Source organism: Thalassophryne amazonica, chromosome 6, assembly GCF_902500255.1.
Source record: "Thalassophryne amazonica chromosome 6, fThaAma1.1, whole genome shotgun sequence".
Taxonomy (NCBI): Eukaryota; Metazoa; Chordata; class Actinopteri; order Batrachoidiformes; family Batrachoididae; genus Thalassophryne; species Thalassophryne amazonica.
The window spans coordinates 10,984,740-11,006,867 of record NC_047108.1 but is presented as its reverse complement, the minus strand read 5'-3'; the positions used below and the strand labels follow the sequence as shown (position 1 = coordinate 11,006,867).

Below are 22,128 nucleotides of genomic sequence, written 5' to 3'. Positions count from 1 at the left end.
TGCATTATAAAATACACATTATCAGACTGAAGAATGTATTACATACACTAAAGGATGTACAGTTTAGAGGATGTGCAGTTTATGCAGTATTGGCAATTTTGTGTAGTTTAATGCAGCATTCCTGCTGTGCAGGAGTTGTAAGGTGCATAAATGCAAAAATAGTGAACAGAGCTATTATAAAAAATACTTAGGAGGATGATAGCAATAATGATGAGGAGAAGAATGACAGTGAAATAATAGTGGTTCAGGTGGTGGAGGGGTCAGTGTGTAAGAGAGTTACTGAGAAGCCTAATGGCCTGTGGGTAGAAGCTGTTCCCCAGCCTAGTGCTCCTGGACATCAGAGTCCTGTAGCGTCTGCCTCATGGTAGGAGTGTGAAGAGTGAGTGTTAGGGTGTGTACTGTCCCTGATGAGATTGTGTGTCCTACATAGGACTCTGGTTTGGTAAATGTGCTGCAGTCAGGAGAAGGCTGCCCCAGAGATGAACTGTGAGGTCTTAGTCGCATGCTGGTCAGCCTTCCTGTCGTGGACTGTACAATTATCGTACCAGACTGAGATGGCAGTGGTATGGACACTGTACACCGGCTGAAGTTGCTGAGAATTTTGGCTAACATACAAAATTTTCCTCAGTCTTCTCAGAAAGTACAGTCTCTGTTGGGACTTCCTGATGATCTGTCAGGTGTTGTAAGACCAGCTGAGATCATCTCTAATGTGAGCGCTGAAGAATTTGAAGGTTTTCACCCTCTCCTCCTCCGTCTCATCAATGTATAGTGGTGTGTGCAGCTCACTCCTCCTTGGATCAATAACCATCTCTTTGGTCTTGTCTGCATTGAGGTAAAGATTATTGTTGTGACACCAGGCTACCAGATCTGCCACCTCTCTTCTGTATGTCGCCTCGTCCCCACCAGTGATCAGACAGCGATGACTGTAGTGTCATCCCCTTTACACATCACTAACTTTCACCATCTGTGTGTGCTTATTACTGCATTAATTATCATACACCTGGTATAAATTACTCAGGAAAATGTATCATTTTAAAATCATTTCTAAAAAGGAACAACTCAAAAGTGAGTGGTTTGAAGGTCTCACCCTCTCGAAGTAGAAGAGGTATTTCTTGAGGGCCTCTCTGGCCTGAGCCTGCTGACTCTGGTTGACGATGTCCGGGTTTTCTTTGTAGCGGCTGCACTCATAATATTCACTGCCGTGAGTCTTCCAGTCACCAAGACACATCCAGCAGAAGTCTGAGACAAAAAACATGATCACTGGAGATGGACACATTTAAATATGCAAATGTTTCATATTTAAGTGGCAGAAAAAAAAAATCTGTGCTTTTTATAATAAACAAGGAATATGATTTTGAGGATGATCCAGATTGAAGACTTGGGACCGAATCCGGAACCTATTTCAATTGACATGGCTAATAAACATTTAAAGTGCAGACAACTGGACTCACTAACTGTTCAAACAAAATGCTTTGGATTGGAAGATTTGTGTCAAATTAAGAGACAGCAAAATGTTTTAAAGACTCCGTGAAGTAGAGAGAGCAAGCAGTGAGTCAAACTAATGCAATCAAAGCGTTCACTAAACGCTTTCATATTATTAACCGGTCTGTGAATTGCTGAGAAAATGCCACTGCTGAATTTATTTTCTCCATCTGGCAACATGACTACCCACACTGGTTTAGGGCGCTTTCACACCTGACCACATTGGTTAACTGAATCAAATGCTGGTATATTTGCCCGTCTGCTGCGGTTTGTTTGGTCTGATGTCAACATGCAATGTGGACTGTTTTGTATCTGCTGTCAGCAACGTGAACAAACCAAAACGTTAAAGGATCCTACTACAGACTCCAGAGCAAACGCCCAGCACAATTATCACCATTCATTTCCACCTGATGCAGTTCTCATTTTTATGCACCACATCTTCTAAATAAATGGAGGTAGAGAAAACTTTCAGTTCCCTGTCTGTCTGTCTCTGAGACAGTCACATTACATGCATAAAATAAACAATAAAAGTCTACTAAAAACAGCTATTAAAAGCCTCATAGTTTGGAGAAAAACAAAAAACTACAGGCTTCACGTGAGGGAGCTCTGGTGACATCTGTCAACTCTAATCTTACAGTCACATTATCTACAAGTGACAGCAAGCGACAGAGGCAAAGTGACAACTTACCATTCATTTTCAACCAGAGTGGGTGTTTTGCAACAATAGGCAGAGCCAAAACTGACACAAAGTCTCTTATGCAAATGCTGAGCAGCGAGACACGGTGAGTGCCAATTCAAGTGAGTAAGCAGTGTACTACTTTGGCTATTTGTCCGGAACACGCTGTGATGGGAGCACAAGTGTGACGCGGGAGGCTGGTTATGGTCAGCATTAGGAGAAAGGGGAGTTATGATTAGCGTTAGGGGGAAGAGAGACAGCTATGGTTAGGGGAAAGGTTACAAATAGCAAAAAAAAAAAAAAAAAAAACACCCATCCATGTTATGAAAATATTAAAAACAGAGTGACCCGACAAAAATAAACAGGTGCCTCATTACCAAGGTGTCACACAAGAAACATCTCAGGATGGGTCACAGCAAAGAGCTTTCTCAAGATCTTTGCAACCTTATTGTTGCAAAATATACTGATGGCATTTGTTACAGAAGGATTTCTAAACTTCTGAATGTCCCAGTGAGCACTGTTGGGGCCATAATCCAGAAGTGGAAAGAACATCATTTCACTATAAATGAGCCAGGTGCTGCTACAAGATTTCTGACAGAGGACTGAAAAGAATCATCAGAAAGGTTGTCCAAGAGCCAAGGAACACCTGTGGAGAGGTTCAGAAAGGCCTGGAGTTAGCAGGTGCAACTGTTCAAAGAAAACAATAAATAATGCACTCAACCACCATGGCTCACCACACAAGACGCCATTGCTGAAGAAAAAGCATGTAGAAGCTCATTTAAAGTTTGATGCACAACATTTAGACAAACCTGTGAAATACTTAGAGAATATAATCCTGATCGATGAGACCAAACTGAACTCTTTGGATGCCATAATACACACCATAAATGACACTGCACATCAGCCCAAGAACACCAAACCAACAGTCATGTTTGGAAGTTGGAACATCATGATGTCACTGTGTTTTTCAAGATCCGGCACTGACAAACGTCATATAATTGAAGGACGGATGAATGGAAAAATGGATTCTTGATGGAAATCTGCTGCCATCTACCAGGGTGATGAAGATAAAAAGAGTGAACATTTCAGCCACACAATGATCCCAAACACAGCCAAGGAAACTGAGTTGGTTTCAGAGAATGAAAATAAAGTTGCTAGAATGGTCCAGCCAATCACCTGACTTGAATCCAACAGAACATCTATGAAAAGAACTAAAGATCAGAGTTCATAGACTTGGTCCACAAAACCTTCAAGATTTGAAGAATGTGTGTGGAAGAATGGACCAAAAATCACACGCAAGCAGTGCATGTGACTAGTTTCTCCATACAGGAGGTGTCTTGAAGGTTCATGACCAACAAAGGCTTTTGTACGAAGTATTGAATATATTTCAGTAAACATGTTCAATGTCATTTAATTTTATTACACAACTTTTTCTGGACTTATCTGATTTCTTTGTATGTGTGGATTACTTGGGTTGCTACTGACATCTGGTGAAAATTTCATGTCAATTGCACCTTTAGAAATATATTTACTGAGAAAAATGGTGACGTGTTCAATACTTATTTTACCCGCTGTTAGCACATTAGCTTGTCACAGCTTTGTGACATCACATGTCAAGTCAAGAATCTTGTCGAGTGAGATAGAAGGAAACCTCAAAGCAGATATAAGTTGGTCTAGAGTCTGCAAAAAACTGTAGGAGTTGGACATTTATCTTCATGAAAGTTTGCCCAGAATAGAGTCTCTGCCCGAACACGGGTGTTGACTCATGTTAGGAATCGCAGCTGAAGGCTGTTTTCTGTGTAACATGAGGTCAATGCAAAGAGCTTCACAGAACAGTTTGTGCATCACAGCATCTGTCTGCAGGAGTGAAATTTGGTCTCCACTTACCGTGTTTGCACTTGGAGCATTGCTGAAACAAAGAAAATAAGAATGTTAAGTGAAGCAGAACCCAACCATCATCCACACGTCTAACTGACTCCAAGCGTATCAGCAGACAAACCTGATGTATCATCTGGAACAAGTACAGGACAGAAACTGCGTCAAAAAATGGTGCTGCTCATGGATGACCAAAGTCTGCTCTACAGCGCAGGGAGTCATTTATCCAAATGTCAAAGTGTTAAAAAATGGAGACCTTCTGCTCTCACAATCTGCATCCATCTATTTTTAGTACGGTCTATGTTATGACACAGCGTGATCCTCAGTTCTGACTCACCATGTGATTGCACCCTCCATTCTTCTCAATGCAAATATTGCACTTAGGACACTGCAGACAGACAAAAAACAAAACATAAAATAGGGGATTTAACACCAATTTTAAGCCATAATGTGCAAACATGTTCTTATTCGACCACCTGAGGTTAAAACCTTTTGCTAGATTTATCTGACACTAGAGGGCACCACAGTAGAGTTTCTACCAGTGACACCAGGTGGCAGCAACACGTGTGTGTGATCTACATGCCAAATTTCAAGTAAGTGACATTTGTCTTTCTGCAGTTATTGAAGATGAAAGCTTCCTGAGTCACTGACAGACTCACTCATTCATTCATTCATTCTGGCCCTATAAGCCCTGCTAATGCTGTGTTTACACATAGGCAAGACGCATTATGTCATATTTACATTATTCTTGGCATATTCCTGACATTCTTAACGTGGCTTAACGCATCTGAATAGGTTTCTTAATAGTGCGTGTTGGTGCGTGATGTTTGTGGAGCATGTTTTTGGCTGTAAAAAAATCTTCCACAAATGTCACACACCACCCTCATTTCACCTCATGTCGTGGAGGTCGCAACTGAGCGTGTTGATCCGTCTTGATTAGTGGTAATCCTTAACAGAGCGTGACAGCGTTCTTTTCTGACGTATGCACAATTAAACCCTGCTGCACCGCATTCAGTTTCATTGCTGCAGTATGCTGAAGGAGGACAGTGACGCCAAGTCGGCTAAAAGACTCGTTCCAATGTTCCTCAGTGCGCTCCTGCAGGTGTTCCACCTGCTGCATGTGCTTGATGTTTGGGAAAACGAGTGAGACGAGAGCCGCATGGAGCCACACATCTGGCTCTCTGTTTCCTCCTCCTCTCTGCGCCACTCCTTGGGACAGAGCCCAACTACGCATGCAATCACAAAGTTCATCTGCTGTGGATTTTGAGGAGCAAACTGGAGCAAGCTGAACTGTTCAGCAGTTGATGGCTGAATATGGGGGAGACAAGTTGCCTCATTCACAACGTGACAGAACTTAACGATGCGGTTACGCACGATAGTACGCAACATTATTCTTGACCGTGCGTAATGGTTCCTGATAATTCTCCAGCAACACGTGCCATTAATCGTAACAAGTTGCAGCAGTTCCTGAGGACACTTGATGCCTCTGCCTCAAATCATCACAATCGTGATCAGTGACCAAGAATGTATACTTCATGGCATTCGTGACTTGCCGTCGTTATGTGTAAACGCAGCATAAGATAAGGAATTATTTTTGTGAAATGTTTTCTCTGCGTTACACTTTTGTGACTTACTTATATAGGGATTTTTTTAAAGTGGTTTTGTATATATGTTTGTAATTCTGTCATTAATTTGATCATTATTGTGGACCACTTCTTGAATAATATACATTTTTACTTTATTGCATGACATTTAGAATTCTTGATTGGTCAGCAATTTATTCATGATCCATATTTCTTTTTCCTTTTTAAATAAATAAAGGGGAAGTGCATGATACAAAACATAAAACAACACTAACCAGACAGTTTTCATCTTTAGTTGCTGCAGTACAACTGCACCCAGTTGTGCACGTGTTATTCTACCACTGTAAATGTTCTAAGTGTTCCGGTTTTTGCACAGTCAGATGCTAAAACTAACATTTACCAAGAGTACAACTTGAGAGAGTTTTCTTTCCAACAAGGTGTTTGTTGCATTTTTGCTAAGACTCAGACCTTTATGCACATTTATGTCATGATTACACCATATTTTCCAGACTATAATTTGCATCAGAATGTTAGTCACATCAGTCCAAAAATGCATCATGAAGAGGAAAAGAAAGAGAAAAAAAAAACTTGTATAAGTCGTATCGGTCACACTTATTTTTAAAATGTGGTCCTATCGCTTCATGCAAAAAACAAAATGAGTTTCATCCATGCATTATTTATAACACAAGCACCATGTTAATAAGCAGAAGGCAACGAGGTAATTAATATTATTGTGCAAGGTAAAAACATGAGTCATCTCGTGGACAAATGCAGTATATTTCATTGATAAGGTGCTTTGGAAAACAAGTGAGAGAACCTCCTAAACTACTTCAAATAAATAAATAAACTTAGTCCAGAAAATACAGTAGCTAAAAATAAATGCATCAACAACATCTCAATAAACCCTCTCTGTGTGTATACAGTATGAAGGTGACACCTATCATGTCAGTATGTTTATATATTAGCATGTCTTCAGTGTTTTGTGTCTACAAGTGCAGCAGATAGAGTTATATATATGAAAGCTAGTGTGCGCACTCCCTATACTGCTAATGTAACGCTGCCGTACCTACATGGAGTCACAGCCACCATTACCAAAAAGGACACAAAGTACCTGGATGTGCAATGTGTGTGTGTGTGTGTGTGTGTGTGTGTGTGTGTGTGTGTGTGTGTGTGTGTGTGTGTGTGTGTGTTGAGTGAACGCGGAGGCCAGAAAGCCAGAAAGAAAACAAAAAGAGCAACAATAAAAACTCAAGACAGACACAGCTGATTGCCCTCTTTGGTAATGGCACAGCATGCCCCTTGCAGGCACAAGGCCAGGTGTGAGTCTGCCTCTTACCTTTCATATATGTAACTCTAGGGTGCAGCACGTGTCTAAGTGACTGTGTGTAAAATGGTAAATAGAGTGCATTTATATAGTGCTCAAAGTGCTTTACAGTAATACCTGACATTCACACACACACACACACACACACACACACACACACACACACACACACACACACACACACACACACACACACACACACACACACACACACCCCAAACGTCAGGGTGCTGCCATGCTGATGCTCACTACACATCAGGAGCAACTTGGGGATTAAGGACCTTGCCCCCAAGGGCCAGACAGGGGTTTGAACAAAGGATCCTCTGGTCTCAAGCCCACTGCTTAACCACTAGACCATCACCTCCCTATGTGTGTGTTCACATGCACACGTGTCTTACATCTTTAGTGTGTGCACTGATGTAGTTGGCCGTCTCAGAGTCGTCGGCACATTTGGTCAGCCATTTACGGATCGTTGCACAGTCTGTGGGTGCGTGATACATCTGACGGCATTTAAAACTAAGAAAAAGAGGAAAAATCACATTAGAACAGTTCAACAGTATTGACATAATAACCTATTTATTTACTGAGGAAGTGCCTGCATGGTATTTATGATCACAGTAAGGTGACCAAACTGAGCGACTGAACCTGTACAAGGCATTCAAAGACTTCAACAAAGAGAATCTTCCTTCAAAGAGCTCTCTGAGCAGTGGGTTTATTTTAATAAAGCAAATTGGTGCCTTAAAAAAGTGTAGAACTGAAATCTGTCATTAAGCTGAAAATTTTCATTCTGTTCTTGATTTGTCCTTACGAGTACCTCAATCACAAACAAGGGGGAAAAGACATGACAAAATTTAAAATCACAACCCATGTCATATAAGCAGTTTATAAAACAGAGGTTTTAACTTTTTTTAGTATGTTATTAAAAGTTAAAATGACATGCATCTGCTACTTCCATTTTTTTTTAATGTAAAAAATGTTTGATGTTTTCAGTTTCATGTCTAACTGATGTGTAAATCTGAACCCATCTCACCAGAAGACTTCACTGCAGCGGCTGCACTGAACCCTGCGCGCCCGGGGCTCCTGCACCTTGATGACTATGGGACAGTCCGCACCCGGACACAACTGTAACTGGAAGTGACTCTACAGGAGGACAGCAAGAGAATGGCAACAAAAAGCCATATTTATTAACTCGTAGCGATACAGCAGCATGTAAGCAAACCATTTCAGGCATATTAACCTCAACGTAGTCTCTGAAGAGGTAGCGTCTGTATTTGTCCTTCAACTCCTCTCCTGGAAGCAGCGGAAAGACAAAGTCTTCTGGTATCTGCAGGGAACAGTCCTGAGCCATACATGAAATACCTAAAAATACAAAACATCAATCAGCACAAAATGACGAACCCGGAAAGAGATTCTCTATAATACAGCTCTACTCTGCATCAGGGACCGTGAATCGAGGATCCAGGACTCTACCAACCCTGCTCCTGGACATCAGCTGTCCTGCATGTGTATCTGCTGCTGCAACAACAGCTGATTGGTCAAGTCTGGTGTATCCTCAATCTTGATTGGCTGAGCACATCCGATTTAGTTAATTAGCAGTGGGACGAGCAGGGAAACCAAGAGCAGGGTTGGTGACTCTTCCTCTATGTTGTTACTGAGTCCACCAATACCGTCCGTCGCTCTGGTGAGTGATTAAAGGAGCCAGGTCACTTCAAAACAGGCAAAAAGCCAAAAAACAGATCTCCCCGATGAGTCCTGTTCAGTGTACTCATTATGAACAGATTTTGTTTCCTGCCTGGAAGCAACAGACACATGGTGCGTTGCCTCATCTCAGTTTATACTGGTACCAGAAACGCCTCTCGTCAAAGAGTCGGTAATACATAAAAGCACATAGGCCCCAGTGGCTTCCTCCCTCTGGCCTTCTTGAGGAAGAAACCTCAAGCAAACCACACTCAGAGCTTAGATTATTCTAACAGTTACAACGTTATAAGCAGTTACAAAAATAAAGCATGATGATGGTGTCATTACAAAAGATCATCTCTGAATGTACGTGAAACCTTGAAGCAGACTGGATACAGCAACAGGAGACAGTGGCATAACAAGCCAACACCAGGCCCCAATGCACAATTGTCAAGGTGGGCCCCCCAACCAGATCACATGACACAGACAACACAACACATAAAAAAATAATGCCAAACATGGTGTTGAAAAGTAAAAACCAAACAGCTTGAACATCCTAATGTTCCCTTTTCTTCACTTTCTGTAAAATAATAAATTTGATACATTTTTCTTGATGTTTTGATTTGGAATTGAATGCACCGTATTCCCAATGCATTTGTGCGCATGGAAATAAAAACTATTATATGGATTTTGAGCATAACTCAAAAACACCTTTATTTCCAACACAACTGTACGTCACTGGCAGAAGACTACACCAGGTGCCACACATCCTGTCGGCTAAGAACAGAAACCTGAGGGTACAGCAAACACAGACTCACCAGAACTGGATGATTGCCTCGTCTGATGAGTCTGGAGTTGTTGCTCAAACATTAAGAATTTGAAAGCATGAATCCATTCTGCTTTGTATCAGTAATTCAACTTGGTGCTGGCATAATGACGTAACAACCACATGATGTAATATGGATCGAAATCTCTGAAGAATGCCTCCAGCACCTTGTTGAATCTTTACCCTGAGTGATCAGGCAGTTCTGAAGGCAAAAACTGTTAAACCAGATACTAACAAGGTGCAATCTAATGAAGGAGACAGTCATGTGACACTGTGACCAATCACAGTAGGAGTATAAAATATAAAAACACTACACAAAAAGCACTACACAAAGAACATGATTCATGGCCCCTGGAGCTGTGAAAGCCAAAGATTTATGTTCTGAAGTGCACTGGCATGTTATGTTCACCTGCAAGCAGATGCGGTTTAGTCAAGTTTTGTTATATAAATATATATAAATAATTCAAACCTGGCTGGGGTCATCTATCATCGTAAGTCTATATCTAACCAATCGATTCAGTAAAAACAAAACAGCTATTTGGCTCAGATGGGCTTTTTTTTTTTTTTTTTATTGAACTGAGTCCATCAGAGAGGCAGAAAACACTACAGGGATAAATACCAAACCCCTCATATGTGCGCATGCACATGTGCACTCCCACATAATCCCAAGTAGAAGAAAGTGAGAAAACTGTGTGAACTTTGTCACGCACGCAGTCGGCACAAGTAGAATTTTAAAGTGACCCATGCACACACCCACACAACCCATCTGCTCTCCCGTCAACACAGTTTAATAACCACAAAACTGTTTAATAACCACAAAACTGGAGGACAACCCACCCGGTACGTTTAAGTCAACAGTTAACAGTCAACTTTACATTTACAGCAATATGTATAAATAAAAACAAAATGTATTGGTCAGCTGTATATATAGAGCACCAGGATCTTGTATTGAAACATTCACTGACTGTATGGGAAAAATGTTCTCAAAAACTAATCAAAAAACTGTGTTCATTTGTGGTGACTTAAATATTGATCTGCTCAATCCAAATAAGCATAAAATAACAGATGAATTTATCAGTATAATGTACAGTATGAGTTTATATCCAAAAATCACCAGGCCAAGCAGAATTACATCCCATAGTGCCACCTTAATTGATAATATATTCAGCAATGATATTGAGAATAACACTGTGAGTGGATTATTAATCAATGACATTAGTGATCATCTACCAGTTTTCATCGTTTATAATAGAAACCATCGGCGGAATCAGCCAGAGGAGAAAATAAAATACAGGCGAGTGCGGACAGAGGAAAACATGAACACACTAAAGAAGGATTTACAGGAGCAAAACTGGGAAAAGGTATACAGTGAAAGTGATGTTGATAGTGCATATGAAACTTTTTTACAAATATTTACATCATTATATGATAAAAATTGTCCAATTAAACAAGACTACAGAAAACAAAAAATCCAAGCTCGACCATGGATGACGAAAGGGTTACGAAATGCATGTAATAAGAAAAATACACTGTATAGAGAATTCATAAAACTAAAGACTAAAGAGGCAGAAAATAGATATAAGAAATACAAAAATAGATTAACTAATATTATACGGGTATGTAGGAAGGAATATTATAGTAACATATTATATAATAACAAAAACTATTAAAGGAATATGGGATATATTAAATAGCATTATCAAAAATGGTAATAAAAAACAGAGTTACCCTCAGTATTTCATTGATAATAATGTCAAGAAGGAAAATAAGGATGAGGTAGTCAACGGTTTTAATAATTTTTTTGTAAATATTGGACCAAGCTTGGCAGAAAAAATTCCCGATTCCCAACCTGAGGATTGGGATAATAATCTCATAGAAAGAAATCCCTGTTCAATGTTCCTCACAGCAGTGGATGGAAATGAAATTATAGACATTGTGAATAATTGTAAATATAAAACATCTACCGATTTAAATGAAATTGATATGGTGGTGGTAAAACAGGTCATTGAATGGATTGTAGAACCATTAACATACATCTGTAACTTATCATTTCAAACCGGTAAATTTCCCAATCAAATGAAAATAGCTAAGGTTGTGCCGCTGTATAAGACTGGGGATAGACACCACTTCACAAATTATAGACCTGTTTCTTTGCTTCCACAATTTTCCAAATTATTAGAAATGTTATTCAATAATAGATTAGACAAATTCATAAATAAACATAAATTACTTACTGATAGTCAATATGGATTCAGAGCACATAGTTCAACATCACTTGCATTAATAGAATCAGTTGAGGAGATTACAAACGCCATAGACCACAAATTACATTCAGTTGGAATATTTATAGACCTTAAAAAGGCTTTTGATACAATTAATCATGACATATTAATCAATAAACTTGAACAGTATGGGATTAGGGGGTTGGTGTTGCACTGGGTGAGAAGCTACTTAAGTAACAGAAAACAGTTTGTGAAGTTGGGGGAATATACATCATCATGCTTGGACAATGCTTGTGGCGTCCCACAGGGGTCAGTATTGGGTCCAAAACTGTTTCTAATTTATATAAATGATATTGTCAATGTTTCCAAAATATTAAAATTAGTATTATTTGCAGATGACACAAGCATTTTTTGTTCAGGGGGGGATTTGCAGGAGTTACTGAGGAGGATCAGTATAGAAATGGGAAAATTGAAAATATGGTTTGACAGAAATAAATTATCATTAAACTTATGTAAAACAAAATACATGTTATTTGGCTATTGTAATACAGACATACAGGTTCAGTTACAAGTCGAGGGGGTAGATATTGAAAGGGTACATGAAAATAAGTTTCTGGGGGTGATAATAGATGATAAGATAAACTGGAAGACTCATATAAAACATATACAAAGTAAACTGTCAAGAAGCATTTCAGTTCTAAACAAAGCGAAACATATTCTGGACCACAACTCACTCCGCATTCTTTACTGCTCACTGGTTTTACCATATTTACAGTACTGTGCAGAGGTATGGGGTAATACTTATAAAGGTACAACACAATCACTATCAGTAATGCAGAAAAGAGCTATAAGAATTATTCATAATACTGGCTATAGAAATCATACAAATCCACTATTTTTACAATCCAAATTCTTAAAATTCACAGACTTGGTTCATTTTCAAACAGTACAAATTGTGTATAAAGCAATAAACAATTTACTTCCAGCAAATATTAAAATATGTTTAACAGATCAGGGGATTACAGTCTGAGGGGGAAATTTAATTTAAAGCATCAGTGGGCACGAACAACATTAAAAGGTTTCTGTATTTCTGTCTGTGGGGTGAGGATGTGGAACAGATTGGGAGTGGGGCTCAAGCAATGTCCAAGCATGAACCAGTTCAAACAGCGGTACAAAAATATGGTTTTTTCTGGGTATAGGGAGGAGGAAGGGTAATGAGGGTTAGGGTGTTTTTGTTTTTTGCTTCGGCTTGTAAATATATAGTATTTTGTATGTAAGTAGGTATGTGTAGGTGTATATTTATGTGTATATATGTATATGTGTATGTATGTTGATGTGTATATGTATGTGTATGTGTATATATATATATATATATATTGATATCGGTTTAGGTGTGTAGGAATTTATGTGTATATGTGGCAAAGGGTATTACTGGTTGTGGGGAAGAAGGGGTAGGGATAAATAAGCTGATGCTTCACCCTACCCCTTTTCGGACATGTTGGGTACACAGTAGGAACTTTTTTGTTGTTGTCTTTACTGATCTATCTTGTAATTGTTGTTGTATCAAATGTTCGAAATAAACAATTTTCATTTTCATTTTCATTTTCAAAACAAACAGCATACAACATGGACAAGAAGTGCCAAAGCAAAGCGGTGTCAGTTCTGAAGTTGTTGAGGAAACTGGTTGTGTCCACTGAATGCAGACTGCATCACTGATGGTGCACAATCTTTGCGTATTTTAATTCCTCTGGAGTTGTTTCAGTGCTACTGGAAGTTAGTTATTTTTGTTGGTGCAGTGGGAGATGGTGTGAGAGGAGAGTAAAAGTGGCAGCGATTATATTCTTGGTCACATCACGATGCAGGACCTGACAGGCTTGAGATTTATTCATTACTTCCTCCTCTAGGGGAACAAAGTGTCTGCAAAACAATCTTGAGAAAACCTACTGTAGTTGACTGCAGATACACACAGAAATGTAACGTTCCACAGCAGAACAAATGTACTCCGGCCATCTCTGTTCAAACGTTTGTGGTTTGGGATCAATAAAGTATGAATGTCTTTTCTTTGAGGGAGTAAAGTGCAGCTAACATGTTGACATTGTTTGCCAAACTCACCAAATTAAGAATTTTTAATAACAGAAGGAAGACAATATTCCATCTTAAGTTTCCATTGCTAAATAACATGCAGTCACAGCCAACTGTTCCCGTCACAGTTATTGGCCATTTTATGCAACATTGTTGTTTCCAACACAATGAGCATTAATAACTTCTAGTTATTCTGTACAGCTTCTCAACATAAACTGGCATAGAGTCACATTAAGCATCTTTCATCCTTCCTTAAGATCTCTGAAGTCTACAACAGCCTTAATCCTCCACATTTGGAAATTTGGTAATATTCTGATCCAAATTCCGTGACACTGCAGAGAAACCATTGTACTGCAACTTCCCTAGCCATTATCCAGAACGCAAATGTCCAAATCAGTTGATCGGGGCCTTGAGAGGACTTCAACCTGCCCGTCCGTTCCTTTGAACAAAGGCCAACCGAGCAAACATGCATGGCACAGGTCACTGTCTGGAGGATTCCCATGGGTGACTGTGGTGTTGATGACGTTCCTGTCATGCAACTGACACAAAGCCGCAAAACGACACCCATTCAAGTAAGAAGTAACGCTATTTACTTAAAGGCACAAACAAAAAAAAAGTGGAGATGGGGGGGATCCTGGAAATCATCTGTCAGTGACAGCTGATGCTAACGTCATCAGATAAATTCAAGAAACAGCAGATTTTTGCATCCTCTCCAGCCTCCTGTATGATCTGCAGAAGTACCACCCCTCAACAAAACAGAGTATTTCCAGGAGGCGACTACGTGTCTGACACAGACAATTGGCTGCTGTATGCTACATATGTGAAAGGGCAACTCCAGACAATATCCAGATCCAATTCTCTGGACATATGAGAAAACAACTCATGGCTATTAAGCAACACCCACTTTGAAATGATTACATGACATCATACCTCGACCTCAAAGCTGGTTCAAATTTACAGTTTCACTTTGATACAGATAATATCACGGAATCAAAAAATGCTGAAAAACCTGTTTCAGCATGTGTTTAAGTGGCTGTTGCACTTTGAGTTGCTAGATTTTAAGTTCAATAAACCTGCATGTTTGGCAGAAAAGCACAGGCAAAAATGAAAACCGCTTTCAAAGGAACATGGGCTGGAACCCAAAAAGGTAGAAATAAATAAATAACACACTGAAACATATGCAAACAAATAAATGCACATGAAAGTGTAACTCCTCCAGTCAAATGTCACCTCTGTTGGGCACACATACAAACACTAAAATGATGCTTACCTACTCCCATGCCATCTTTGACCAGTACAGTGCAGTGCTGCTCCCAGCATGCTTTACAGAATGAGTGCTGGCAGGGCAGAGCCAGCAGGGAGTCTCTCCGTACAACCTGTAGACACACACCACACTGGAGGGACTGAGGGGCCTGAAAGAAAACAAAAAACAAAAATCACTGACACGTCAGGCACAGGAAAACAAATTCATGTTCTACATCAGAGAGCAGAAGCTGCAGAAAAACTTCAGGAATATTCACGAAGTTTAACAAAACAACCAGTTCTGACTGTAATTACCCTGTACAATAAAGCAGAAGATACAAACAACAACAAAAAAGAAATGTGGCAGTGTAATAAAGGAAACCAAGAGGTTCGCTAAGTATTAACATTAGTAATATTGTACTAAGGCACCAATATACTAATACAAGTAAAGGGACATGACCCAACTTCCAACCTATAATAGTATAAGGTTGGCAGGACACCAGGCCAACAAGAACCCCACAAGGCCAGGCGTGTGTGTGTGAGAGAGGGAGAGAGAGTGCGTGTGTTGGGGGCTTAAGATATGTTCATAAATCATTTAGCAGATATCGGGCTAAATATAGATGTCAGGTTAACACAGCCTGCAGTGACTGCTTATTTTGAATAAACAATAATTAGAAAGCCACCCACAACTGTTCAATGTAACATCTGCCTCAACTCATCCATTATAAAGGAATGAGTGTTATAATCTTTTAAATGTTGGAGAGGCTTTATTGATTTACTAAGAGTCCTGCTGCAATGTTGTTTTCTGTGACCTTTGACTCATCAAAAAGTAGGTCAAGAACCGGAGTCTCATGTCAAGCTTCCGTCGTGTCCTAGTTTGACTTAAGTAAAATCAATTGGCCGACTGATAGAAAAATAGGCATCACATATTTGAATAATGACGTTTATCAAAAGTATCAAATTTTAACAGGTTCAACAAACTGTCATAATTCTCCTGAGTTTTTAAAACACCTTTAGACAAAACAAGTATTCTAAAGAAAAGGATTTTTAAAAATTCTTCACAAATTTCTGGTGTTTTATAGATTAAATCCTTTATCATAAAAGTAAGTAAAGATTAATTATAGCAAAATAATCAGATGTAGCACTGTGTTGAACATCTAACCACAGGAGTGATTTTGAAAGACTTTTTAATATGTTGCTCCGACACTGTTACCTCAGAATGGGGGAGAAAAAAAAAATTAAAAAGTAACTTGTTGCAGTTCAACACAAAGAACATGTAACATACCATTTTTATGTAATAAGCAAAACAGACAAACAGATGAAATGTCAGTAGTTTAAGTATGTTTACATTTAGGCTGATCAGATACATCCCCTGTTGTCAGAAGTATTCTAACTGATGTGTGCTTTGTACCTTAAAGACAGCTGAGAAAGTTGACAGGAGTTATTTTGCACACAGTGCTCATCATTGTGTTACTTACAGTGACTGATCTGCAGCTGCCGCTGGGCTGAACCAGAGCGTCTGATAACAGCAGAGACGAGTTGGACTTATACCTGGGGGACACACGACAACAGCAAATGGACAAAATTCAGCAGAGAACAGGCAAATGGGGAAGACAAAGAATGAAAAGAGTGCAGAAAAATAAAACTTGTGATAATGAATGACAATGTGAAAATAATGAGAGACTATGAAAACAGAACACAGGTCTCTGACAGTCAGCGAGAGAATGAAAGAACAGAGGGCAAATAATCAAACATGTTAGAATTTTAGAGGTACATCTGTTTAAAGTTGGTATTTTATGCAGGTTGACTTGATAAATAAAAACTGTGCAGAGTGCATGGACAGCTATAGGGTCCAGACTCAGACTGGACACTGCAAGCTGCTGTGGAGTCCAACACTGTTCCCACTGAGACTCTGAAGTGGGGACAACTTTGTTGTGCATCTCTTACTATTAATCAAAGCACCTTTATCAGTTGCGAAGAGGCAGAGAGGGAGCCATTGATTTCTTATCATGAACATTGGGTGCTGATTGGCTGAGAGTTCCTATGTCATGGTTGCGACCGAAATGTGGCACAAGCTTGGTGACGTTGGAGAAGTTAATTTAGCCATCAAAAAAGCAAGACTCCAAAAGATCCATAAGATTTAAATCAAAATTAACTCGATGCTTACAGCTGTTGTTGCACAACACCTGTGTCACTGTGTCTGCAGCGCCCTCTGATGGTATAATCAAAAACCACAGGTGGCAACAGCAAGGGAGGTCTCACAGACTGGGGCAAGTCAACCGTTACTTTCATATCTCACTCAACCAATAAAAACAGCAACAGGAGTGTGTATGCTTGTTAAAATACTTTTTCTTTTTTTTAAGTTAATTCTTGGTGCATCCAAGAATGGAAAAGAGAGAGGACAGAAATATGTTTTTTTTTATACAGGAAAGGTTTACCAATCTTACTTCTGGCTGTGTGCCTTTAGCTTTTAAACATGCATTGGTGAAATCTTTAATTAAAAATAAAAATGGCGATCCTTCCATCCTTTCGAATTTTAGGTCTATGTCTCAACTCCCCTTTTTATCCAAGGTGTTGGATAGAGCGGTCTACATCCAGTTGCAGTTATTTTGAGCCCAGCATGACATTTATGAAAAGTTTCAGTCTGGCTTCAAACCCAGACATAGCACCGAAACCACTCTACTGGGAGTTTTTAATGATTAGACTTTAGCTGCTGACTCAGGTAGTCCTGCCATCCTGATGTTTTTAGACTTGTCAGCTGCCTTTGACATAGTGGACTACGCGATTCTGCTGTGTTGTCTCAAGCAGTGTGTGGGCATTACAGGCTCTGCTCTCACCTAGTTCAGTTCTTACCTCACAGAGCAGCACTTTTCTGTGCAGCGGGTGCCACTTTTCTTCAGATGTGGCCCCACTGACCTGTGGAGTCCCTCAAGACTCCATTGTAGGTCCTATTCTTTTCCTTTTGTACATGTTGCCTCTGGGCGGTATCTTTTGAAAATACCAAATATCTTTTCATTGCTTTGCCGATGATGTCCAAATTTATCTGCCACTAAGGTCATTAGGCAATGACCCAATGCAGCCATTATTGAATTGTTTGAGTGAGGTCAAATCTTGGTTGAATGCTAACCTAATAAATCTTAATGAATCCAAGACAGAGGTTATCCTGTTTGGGGGGATAATTTCCACACCCTGTTCTGCTGATGTCCTGGCACCCCTGGGTTCCAACATTCACTCCTGTGTGAGGAACCTTGGGGTGATTTTTGACAGCCATTTTAAATTTGATAAGCAGATCAGTGCTGTTGTTAGAACAAGTTTCTTCCAACTCCGTCTCCTAGCCAAATCCAAGCCAGATTTCCCTAAAATTGACCTTGAGAAGGTTATCCACACCTTCGTAACAAGCAGACTAGATTATTGTAGCTATCTGTACATTGGTCTGAATGACACTGCTCTAAACCGCCACCAGCTTATTCAGAAAGCTGCTGCTCATCTTCTTTCGGGAAAGAAAAAGTCCAACCATATTACGCCGGTCTCGGCTACTCTTCACAGGCTTCTGGTCCGTTACCGGATTGATTTTAAACTCCTTTTAATTGTTTTTAAAGCCCTCAATAGCCTGGCTCCAGTGTATCTTTCAGAGCTTTTTTCCCTTACACCTCAACCACAGCCTTAAGGTCTTCTGACCAAGTGCTGTTGGAGGTGCCTCAAACCAGATTAAAGATGAGAGGTGACAGAGCCTTTGCAGTGGTGGCCCCCAGGCTCTGGAATAGTCTCCCCTTTAATATAAGATCATCCCTGTCCTTAGAGACTTTTAAAGCCTCTTTTCTCTGGCATTTCCTAAATGAGTGATTACATCTCTGTTTTTCCAGTTGCTTAATGCTGCCAAATTATACCTTATTTGTAGTCTTTCTGCCACCTGCTTGTTTTTTTTTTGTCTTTTTAATGTGCGAAGTGCGGCTCCATCCAGAGGTGGGAGTGGGTGTATAGTTCTGCAGGCCTCCCATCCTGGACACCGGCATGGCCTCCCAAAATTTCCTGTATATTCGTCTAGTGTGTTGGTAGCATGGCCCAAGCAGAGGGTCACCCCTTTGAGTCTGGTCTGCTTGAGGTTTCTTCCTCAAATCAGAGGGAGTTTTTCCTTACCACTCGTGTGCCTGCTCTAGGGGTTGGTAAGGTTAGACCTTACTTGTTTGAAGCGTCTTGAGGCAACTTTGTTGTGATTTGACACTTTATAAATGGAATTGAATTGTAAGGAATCAGACTTTTCGTTTGAAGCGGATGAGGAGTAAATTGATCTGCAAAGGTCGTTTGCATTGTTGCACCTGAGGCAGCTTTGCTGTGATTTTGCATTATGCAAATAAAATAAATTAAATCAAATCATGTTATTTCCTACTACTTTTTACTCTTTATTTTACTTCGTCTTTTATTTGTTTTTTTTGCCTGTTGTCATTTTATTGTTATTTTTAATTCATTTATTTACAACTGGGGTAACTTGGTGTCCATTTTTAAATATGTACAGCACTTTGGTTGACTGTTGTCATTTCAAATGTGCTTTAGAAATAAAGGCTGAGTTGAGGTTGAGCATCTTCAGCACGTAGATTAAAGTCTGACATAAATCAACATGAAGTACATACTGTGTAAGATCTCCATGCTGAGCATAACTACCCTTTTTTTAGTGGGATATTACTAGTAACCTTTGATTGGTCAATTGTGCTGTACGTGCAAGTGGAACATCAAAACAAAATAAATAAATGCTGCAAAATTCTGAAAGGAATTTCAAGAATATGAAAAGCTCCCATTAACAGGGAAGAAGTGCTGCCAGGTTGCAAAAATGCCTCAGGAATTCAAAAAAGGGACAGAACAAAAAAGATACACACCTGTCCAGTATTTGTGAAACCTGCCAGTGAAAATGCACCAGGATCAGTTTTGCTACTGCTGGCAAAACCTGAGAGGAACAGAAAGAAGAAAACATTGTTTTTAAACATTATGCACAAGTTCCATTGTCACCATTATGAAAACCATATGTATTTGGACACTGACCCAGCTGTTTTGTTTCTGTACACCACCACAATGCAGTTTAAATGAAAAATCAAAATGGACTTAATTCAAGCTTTAATCCAAGAGGTTGAAAGAATAAATAAATAAATGTCACTTTAACCATTTAGGAATTCCAGACATTTTAACACAGCCATTAATTTCTTGTTTGGCTGATCCTGCAACTTATTATATATTATTCAATTTATATAAAATATAGTTATATTACATGTATTTCAAAAACAGAAATGGAAAAACTACTGCATTATCATCTATGGTCACAACATGGCACAGCCTACAAACATAACAAGCTGCTCTATACTGGTTACATATGACATACAGTCAGATCCAGTCTGGAGCAGATGGTGGGCGGTAATACACCATTAAGTTGGATGATAACTGCCATAAAACAAGAAGATGACCTGAATGAGAAGGACATGTTGGGTCTTAGAGAAGAAGTAGAATTACTGAATCATGCTCTCAAACTGAAAGCCCATGCTCTTGAATAATAGAGGGAATAATCTTCACATTACTCAGAACACTTCTTATTAGGACTTGGTGAGACAGTCAGAACAACAACAGAGAGGACAGCTAGACTAAGGTAAGACCAGCTATAGTGTTGAAAAAAATTTATAGGTGTTTTAAAATGTTTAGTTACATTTAGTGGGGTACGATTAGCTCTAAAAAGCCATTTTCAGCTTTTCAGTGGTGACAAGAAGCAGTTCATGCCGAGTTCTTCGCACCTTATCCAATAACAATTTTGCACTATAGGTTCTGCTCTCTAATATTTTACTGTTTGTGCTGTAAGTCAATAATGCAATGATTAAACTCCTTTTGTTTCTTGTTGCATGAAGGAATAATGGCATGTTTCAAAAATAAATGCAACTTATAGACCAGAGTGACTTGTGCTTTTTTCCCTTTTTGTAATGCATTTTTCCACAGATGCAACTAATACTTCAGTGCAACATATAGTTTAAGAAAATATGGTAATTATGGGGTGTATGTCTGAGAAAGTTTTTTTTTTTTTTCTTTTCTTCAATGCCAAAATTGTATTTAATATTTACTTAGGAAAATATGTATTTTTCATCATAAAGAGCAGTTTGTTTAAAAATATATTAATAATAATTAAATAATTAATAATATGTATGCATTACCAATTGTATGTTGTGACTGGTACAGTAAGGCAAGTAAGTATTTGATCCACTGTCGATGTTGAAAGTTTTCCCACCTACAAAGAATGGAGAGGTCTGTAATTTTTATCGTAGGTACATTACAACTGTGAGAGACAGAATCTTTAAAAAAAAGAAAAATTTCACTATGATTTTTAAATAATTCATTTGCATTTTATTGCATGAAATAAGTATTTGATCACCTACCAACCAGCAAGAATTCTGGCTCTGACAGACCTGTTTGTTTTTCTTTAAGAAGCCCTCCTATTCTGCACTCTTTACCTGTATTAACTGCATCTGTTTGAACTCGTTACCTGTATAAAAGACACCTGTCCACACAATCTCACTCCAGCTATCCACCATGGCCAAGACCAAAGAGCTGTCAAAGAACACAAGGGACAAAATCGTAGACCTGCACAAGGCTGGGATGGGCTACAGGACAACAGGCAAGCACCTTTGTGAGAAGACAACAACTGTTGGCGCAATTATTATAAAATGGAAGAAACAAGATGACTGTCAATCTTCCTTGGTCTGGGGCTCCATGTAAGATCTCACCTCTTGGGGTAAGGATGATTCTGAGAAAGCGCAGAACTACATGGGAGGACCTGGTCAAGGACCTGAAGAGAGCTGGGACCACAGACACAAAGATTACATTAGTAACACACTACGCTGTCATGGTTTAAAATCCTGCAGAGAACGTAAGGTCCCCCTGCTCGAGCCAGCACATGTCCAGGCCCATTTGAAGTTCGCCAGTGACCATCTGGATGATCCAGAGGAGGTATGGGAGAAGGCCACATGGTCAGATGGAACCAAAATAGAGCTTTTTGTTATCAACTCCATTCGCTGTGTTTGAAGGATAAGAGCACCCCCAAGAAAACCATCTCAACTGTGAGGCATGGGGGTGGAAACATCATTTTTTGTGGGTGCTTTTCTATAAAGGGG

At 39.4% G+C, this 22,128-nt stretch overlaps 1 protein-coding gene across 1 annotated transcript in view; it reads right to left on the bottom strand.

The window, feature by feature from the left end:
* arih2 (ariadne homolog 2 (Drosophila)) overlaps positions 1-22,128 on the bottom strand; it is a 77,380-nt gene that overhangs the window by 13,948 nt on the left and 41,304 nt on the right. The window contains exons 3-11 of the mRNA XM_034171750.1: positions 19,861-19,928; positions 16,468-16,540; positions 15,018-15,159; positions 8,178-8,299; positions 7,971-8,080; positions 7,339-7,456; positions 4,371-4,421; positions 4,046-4,067; positions 1,088-1,239 (exon numbers count right to left, since the gene is read on the bottom strand). Of these exons, the coding sequence (XP_034027641.1) occupies positions 1,088-1,239; positions 4,046-4,067; positions 4,371-4,421; positions 7,339-7,456; positions 7,971-8,080; positions 8,178-8,299; positions 15,018-15,159; positions 16,468-16,540; positions 19,861-19,928 (858 nt within the window). The remainder of the gene's footprint in view (positions 1-1,087; positions 1,240-4,045; positions 4,068-4,370; positions 4,422-7,338; positions 7,457-7,970; positions 8,081-8,177; positions 8,300-15,017; positions 15,160-16,467; positions 16,541-19,860; positions 19,929-22,128) is intronic.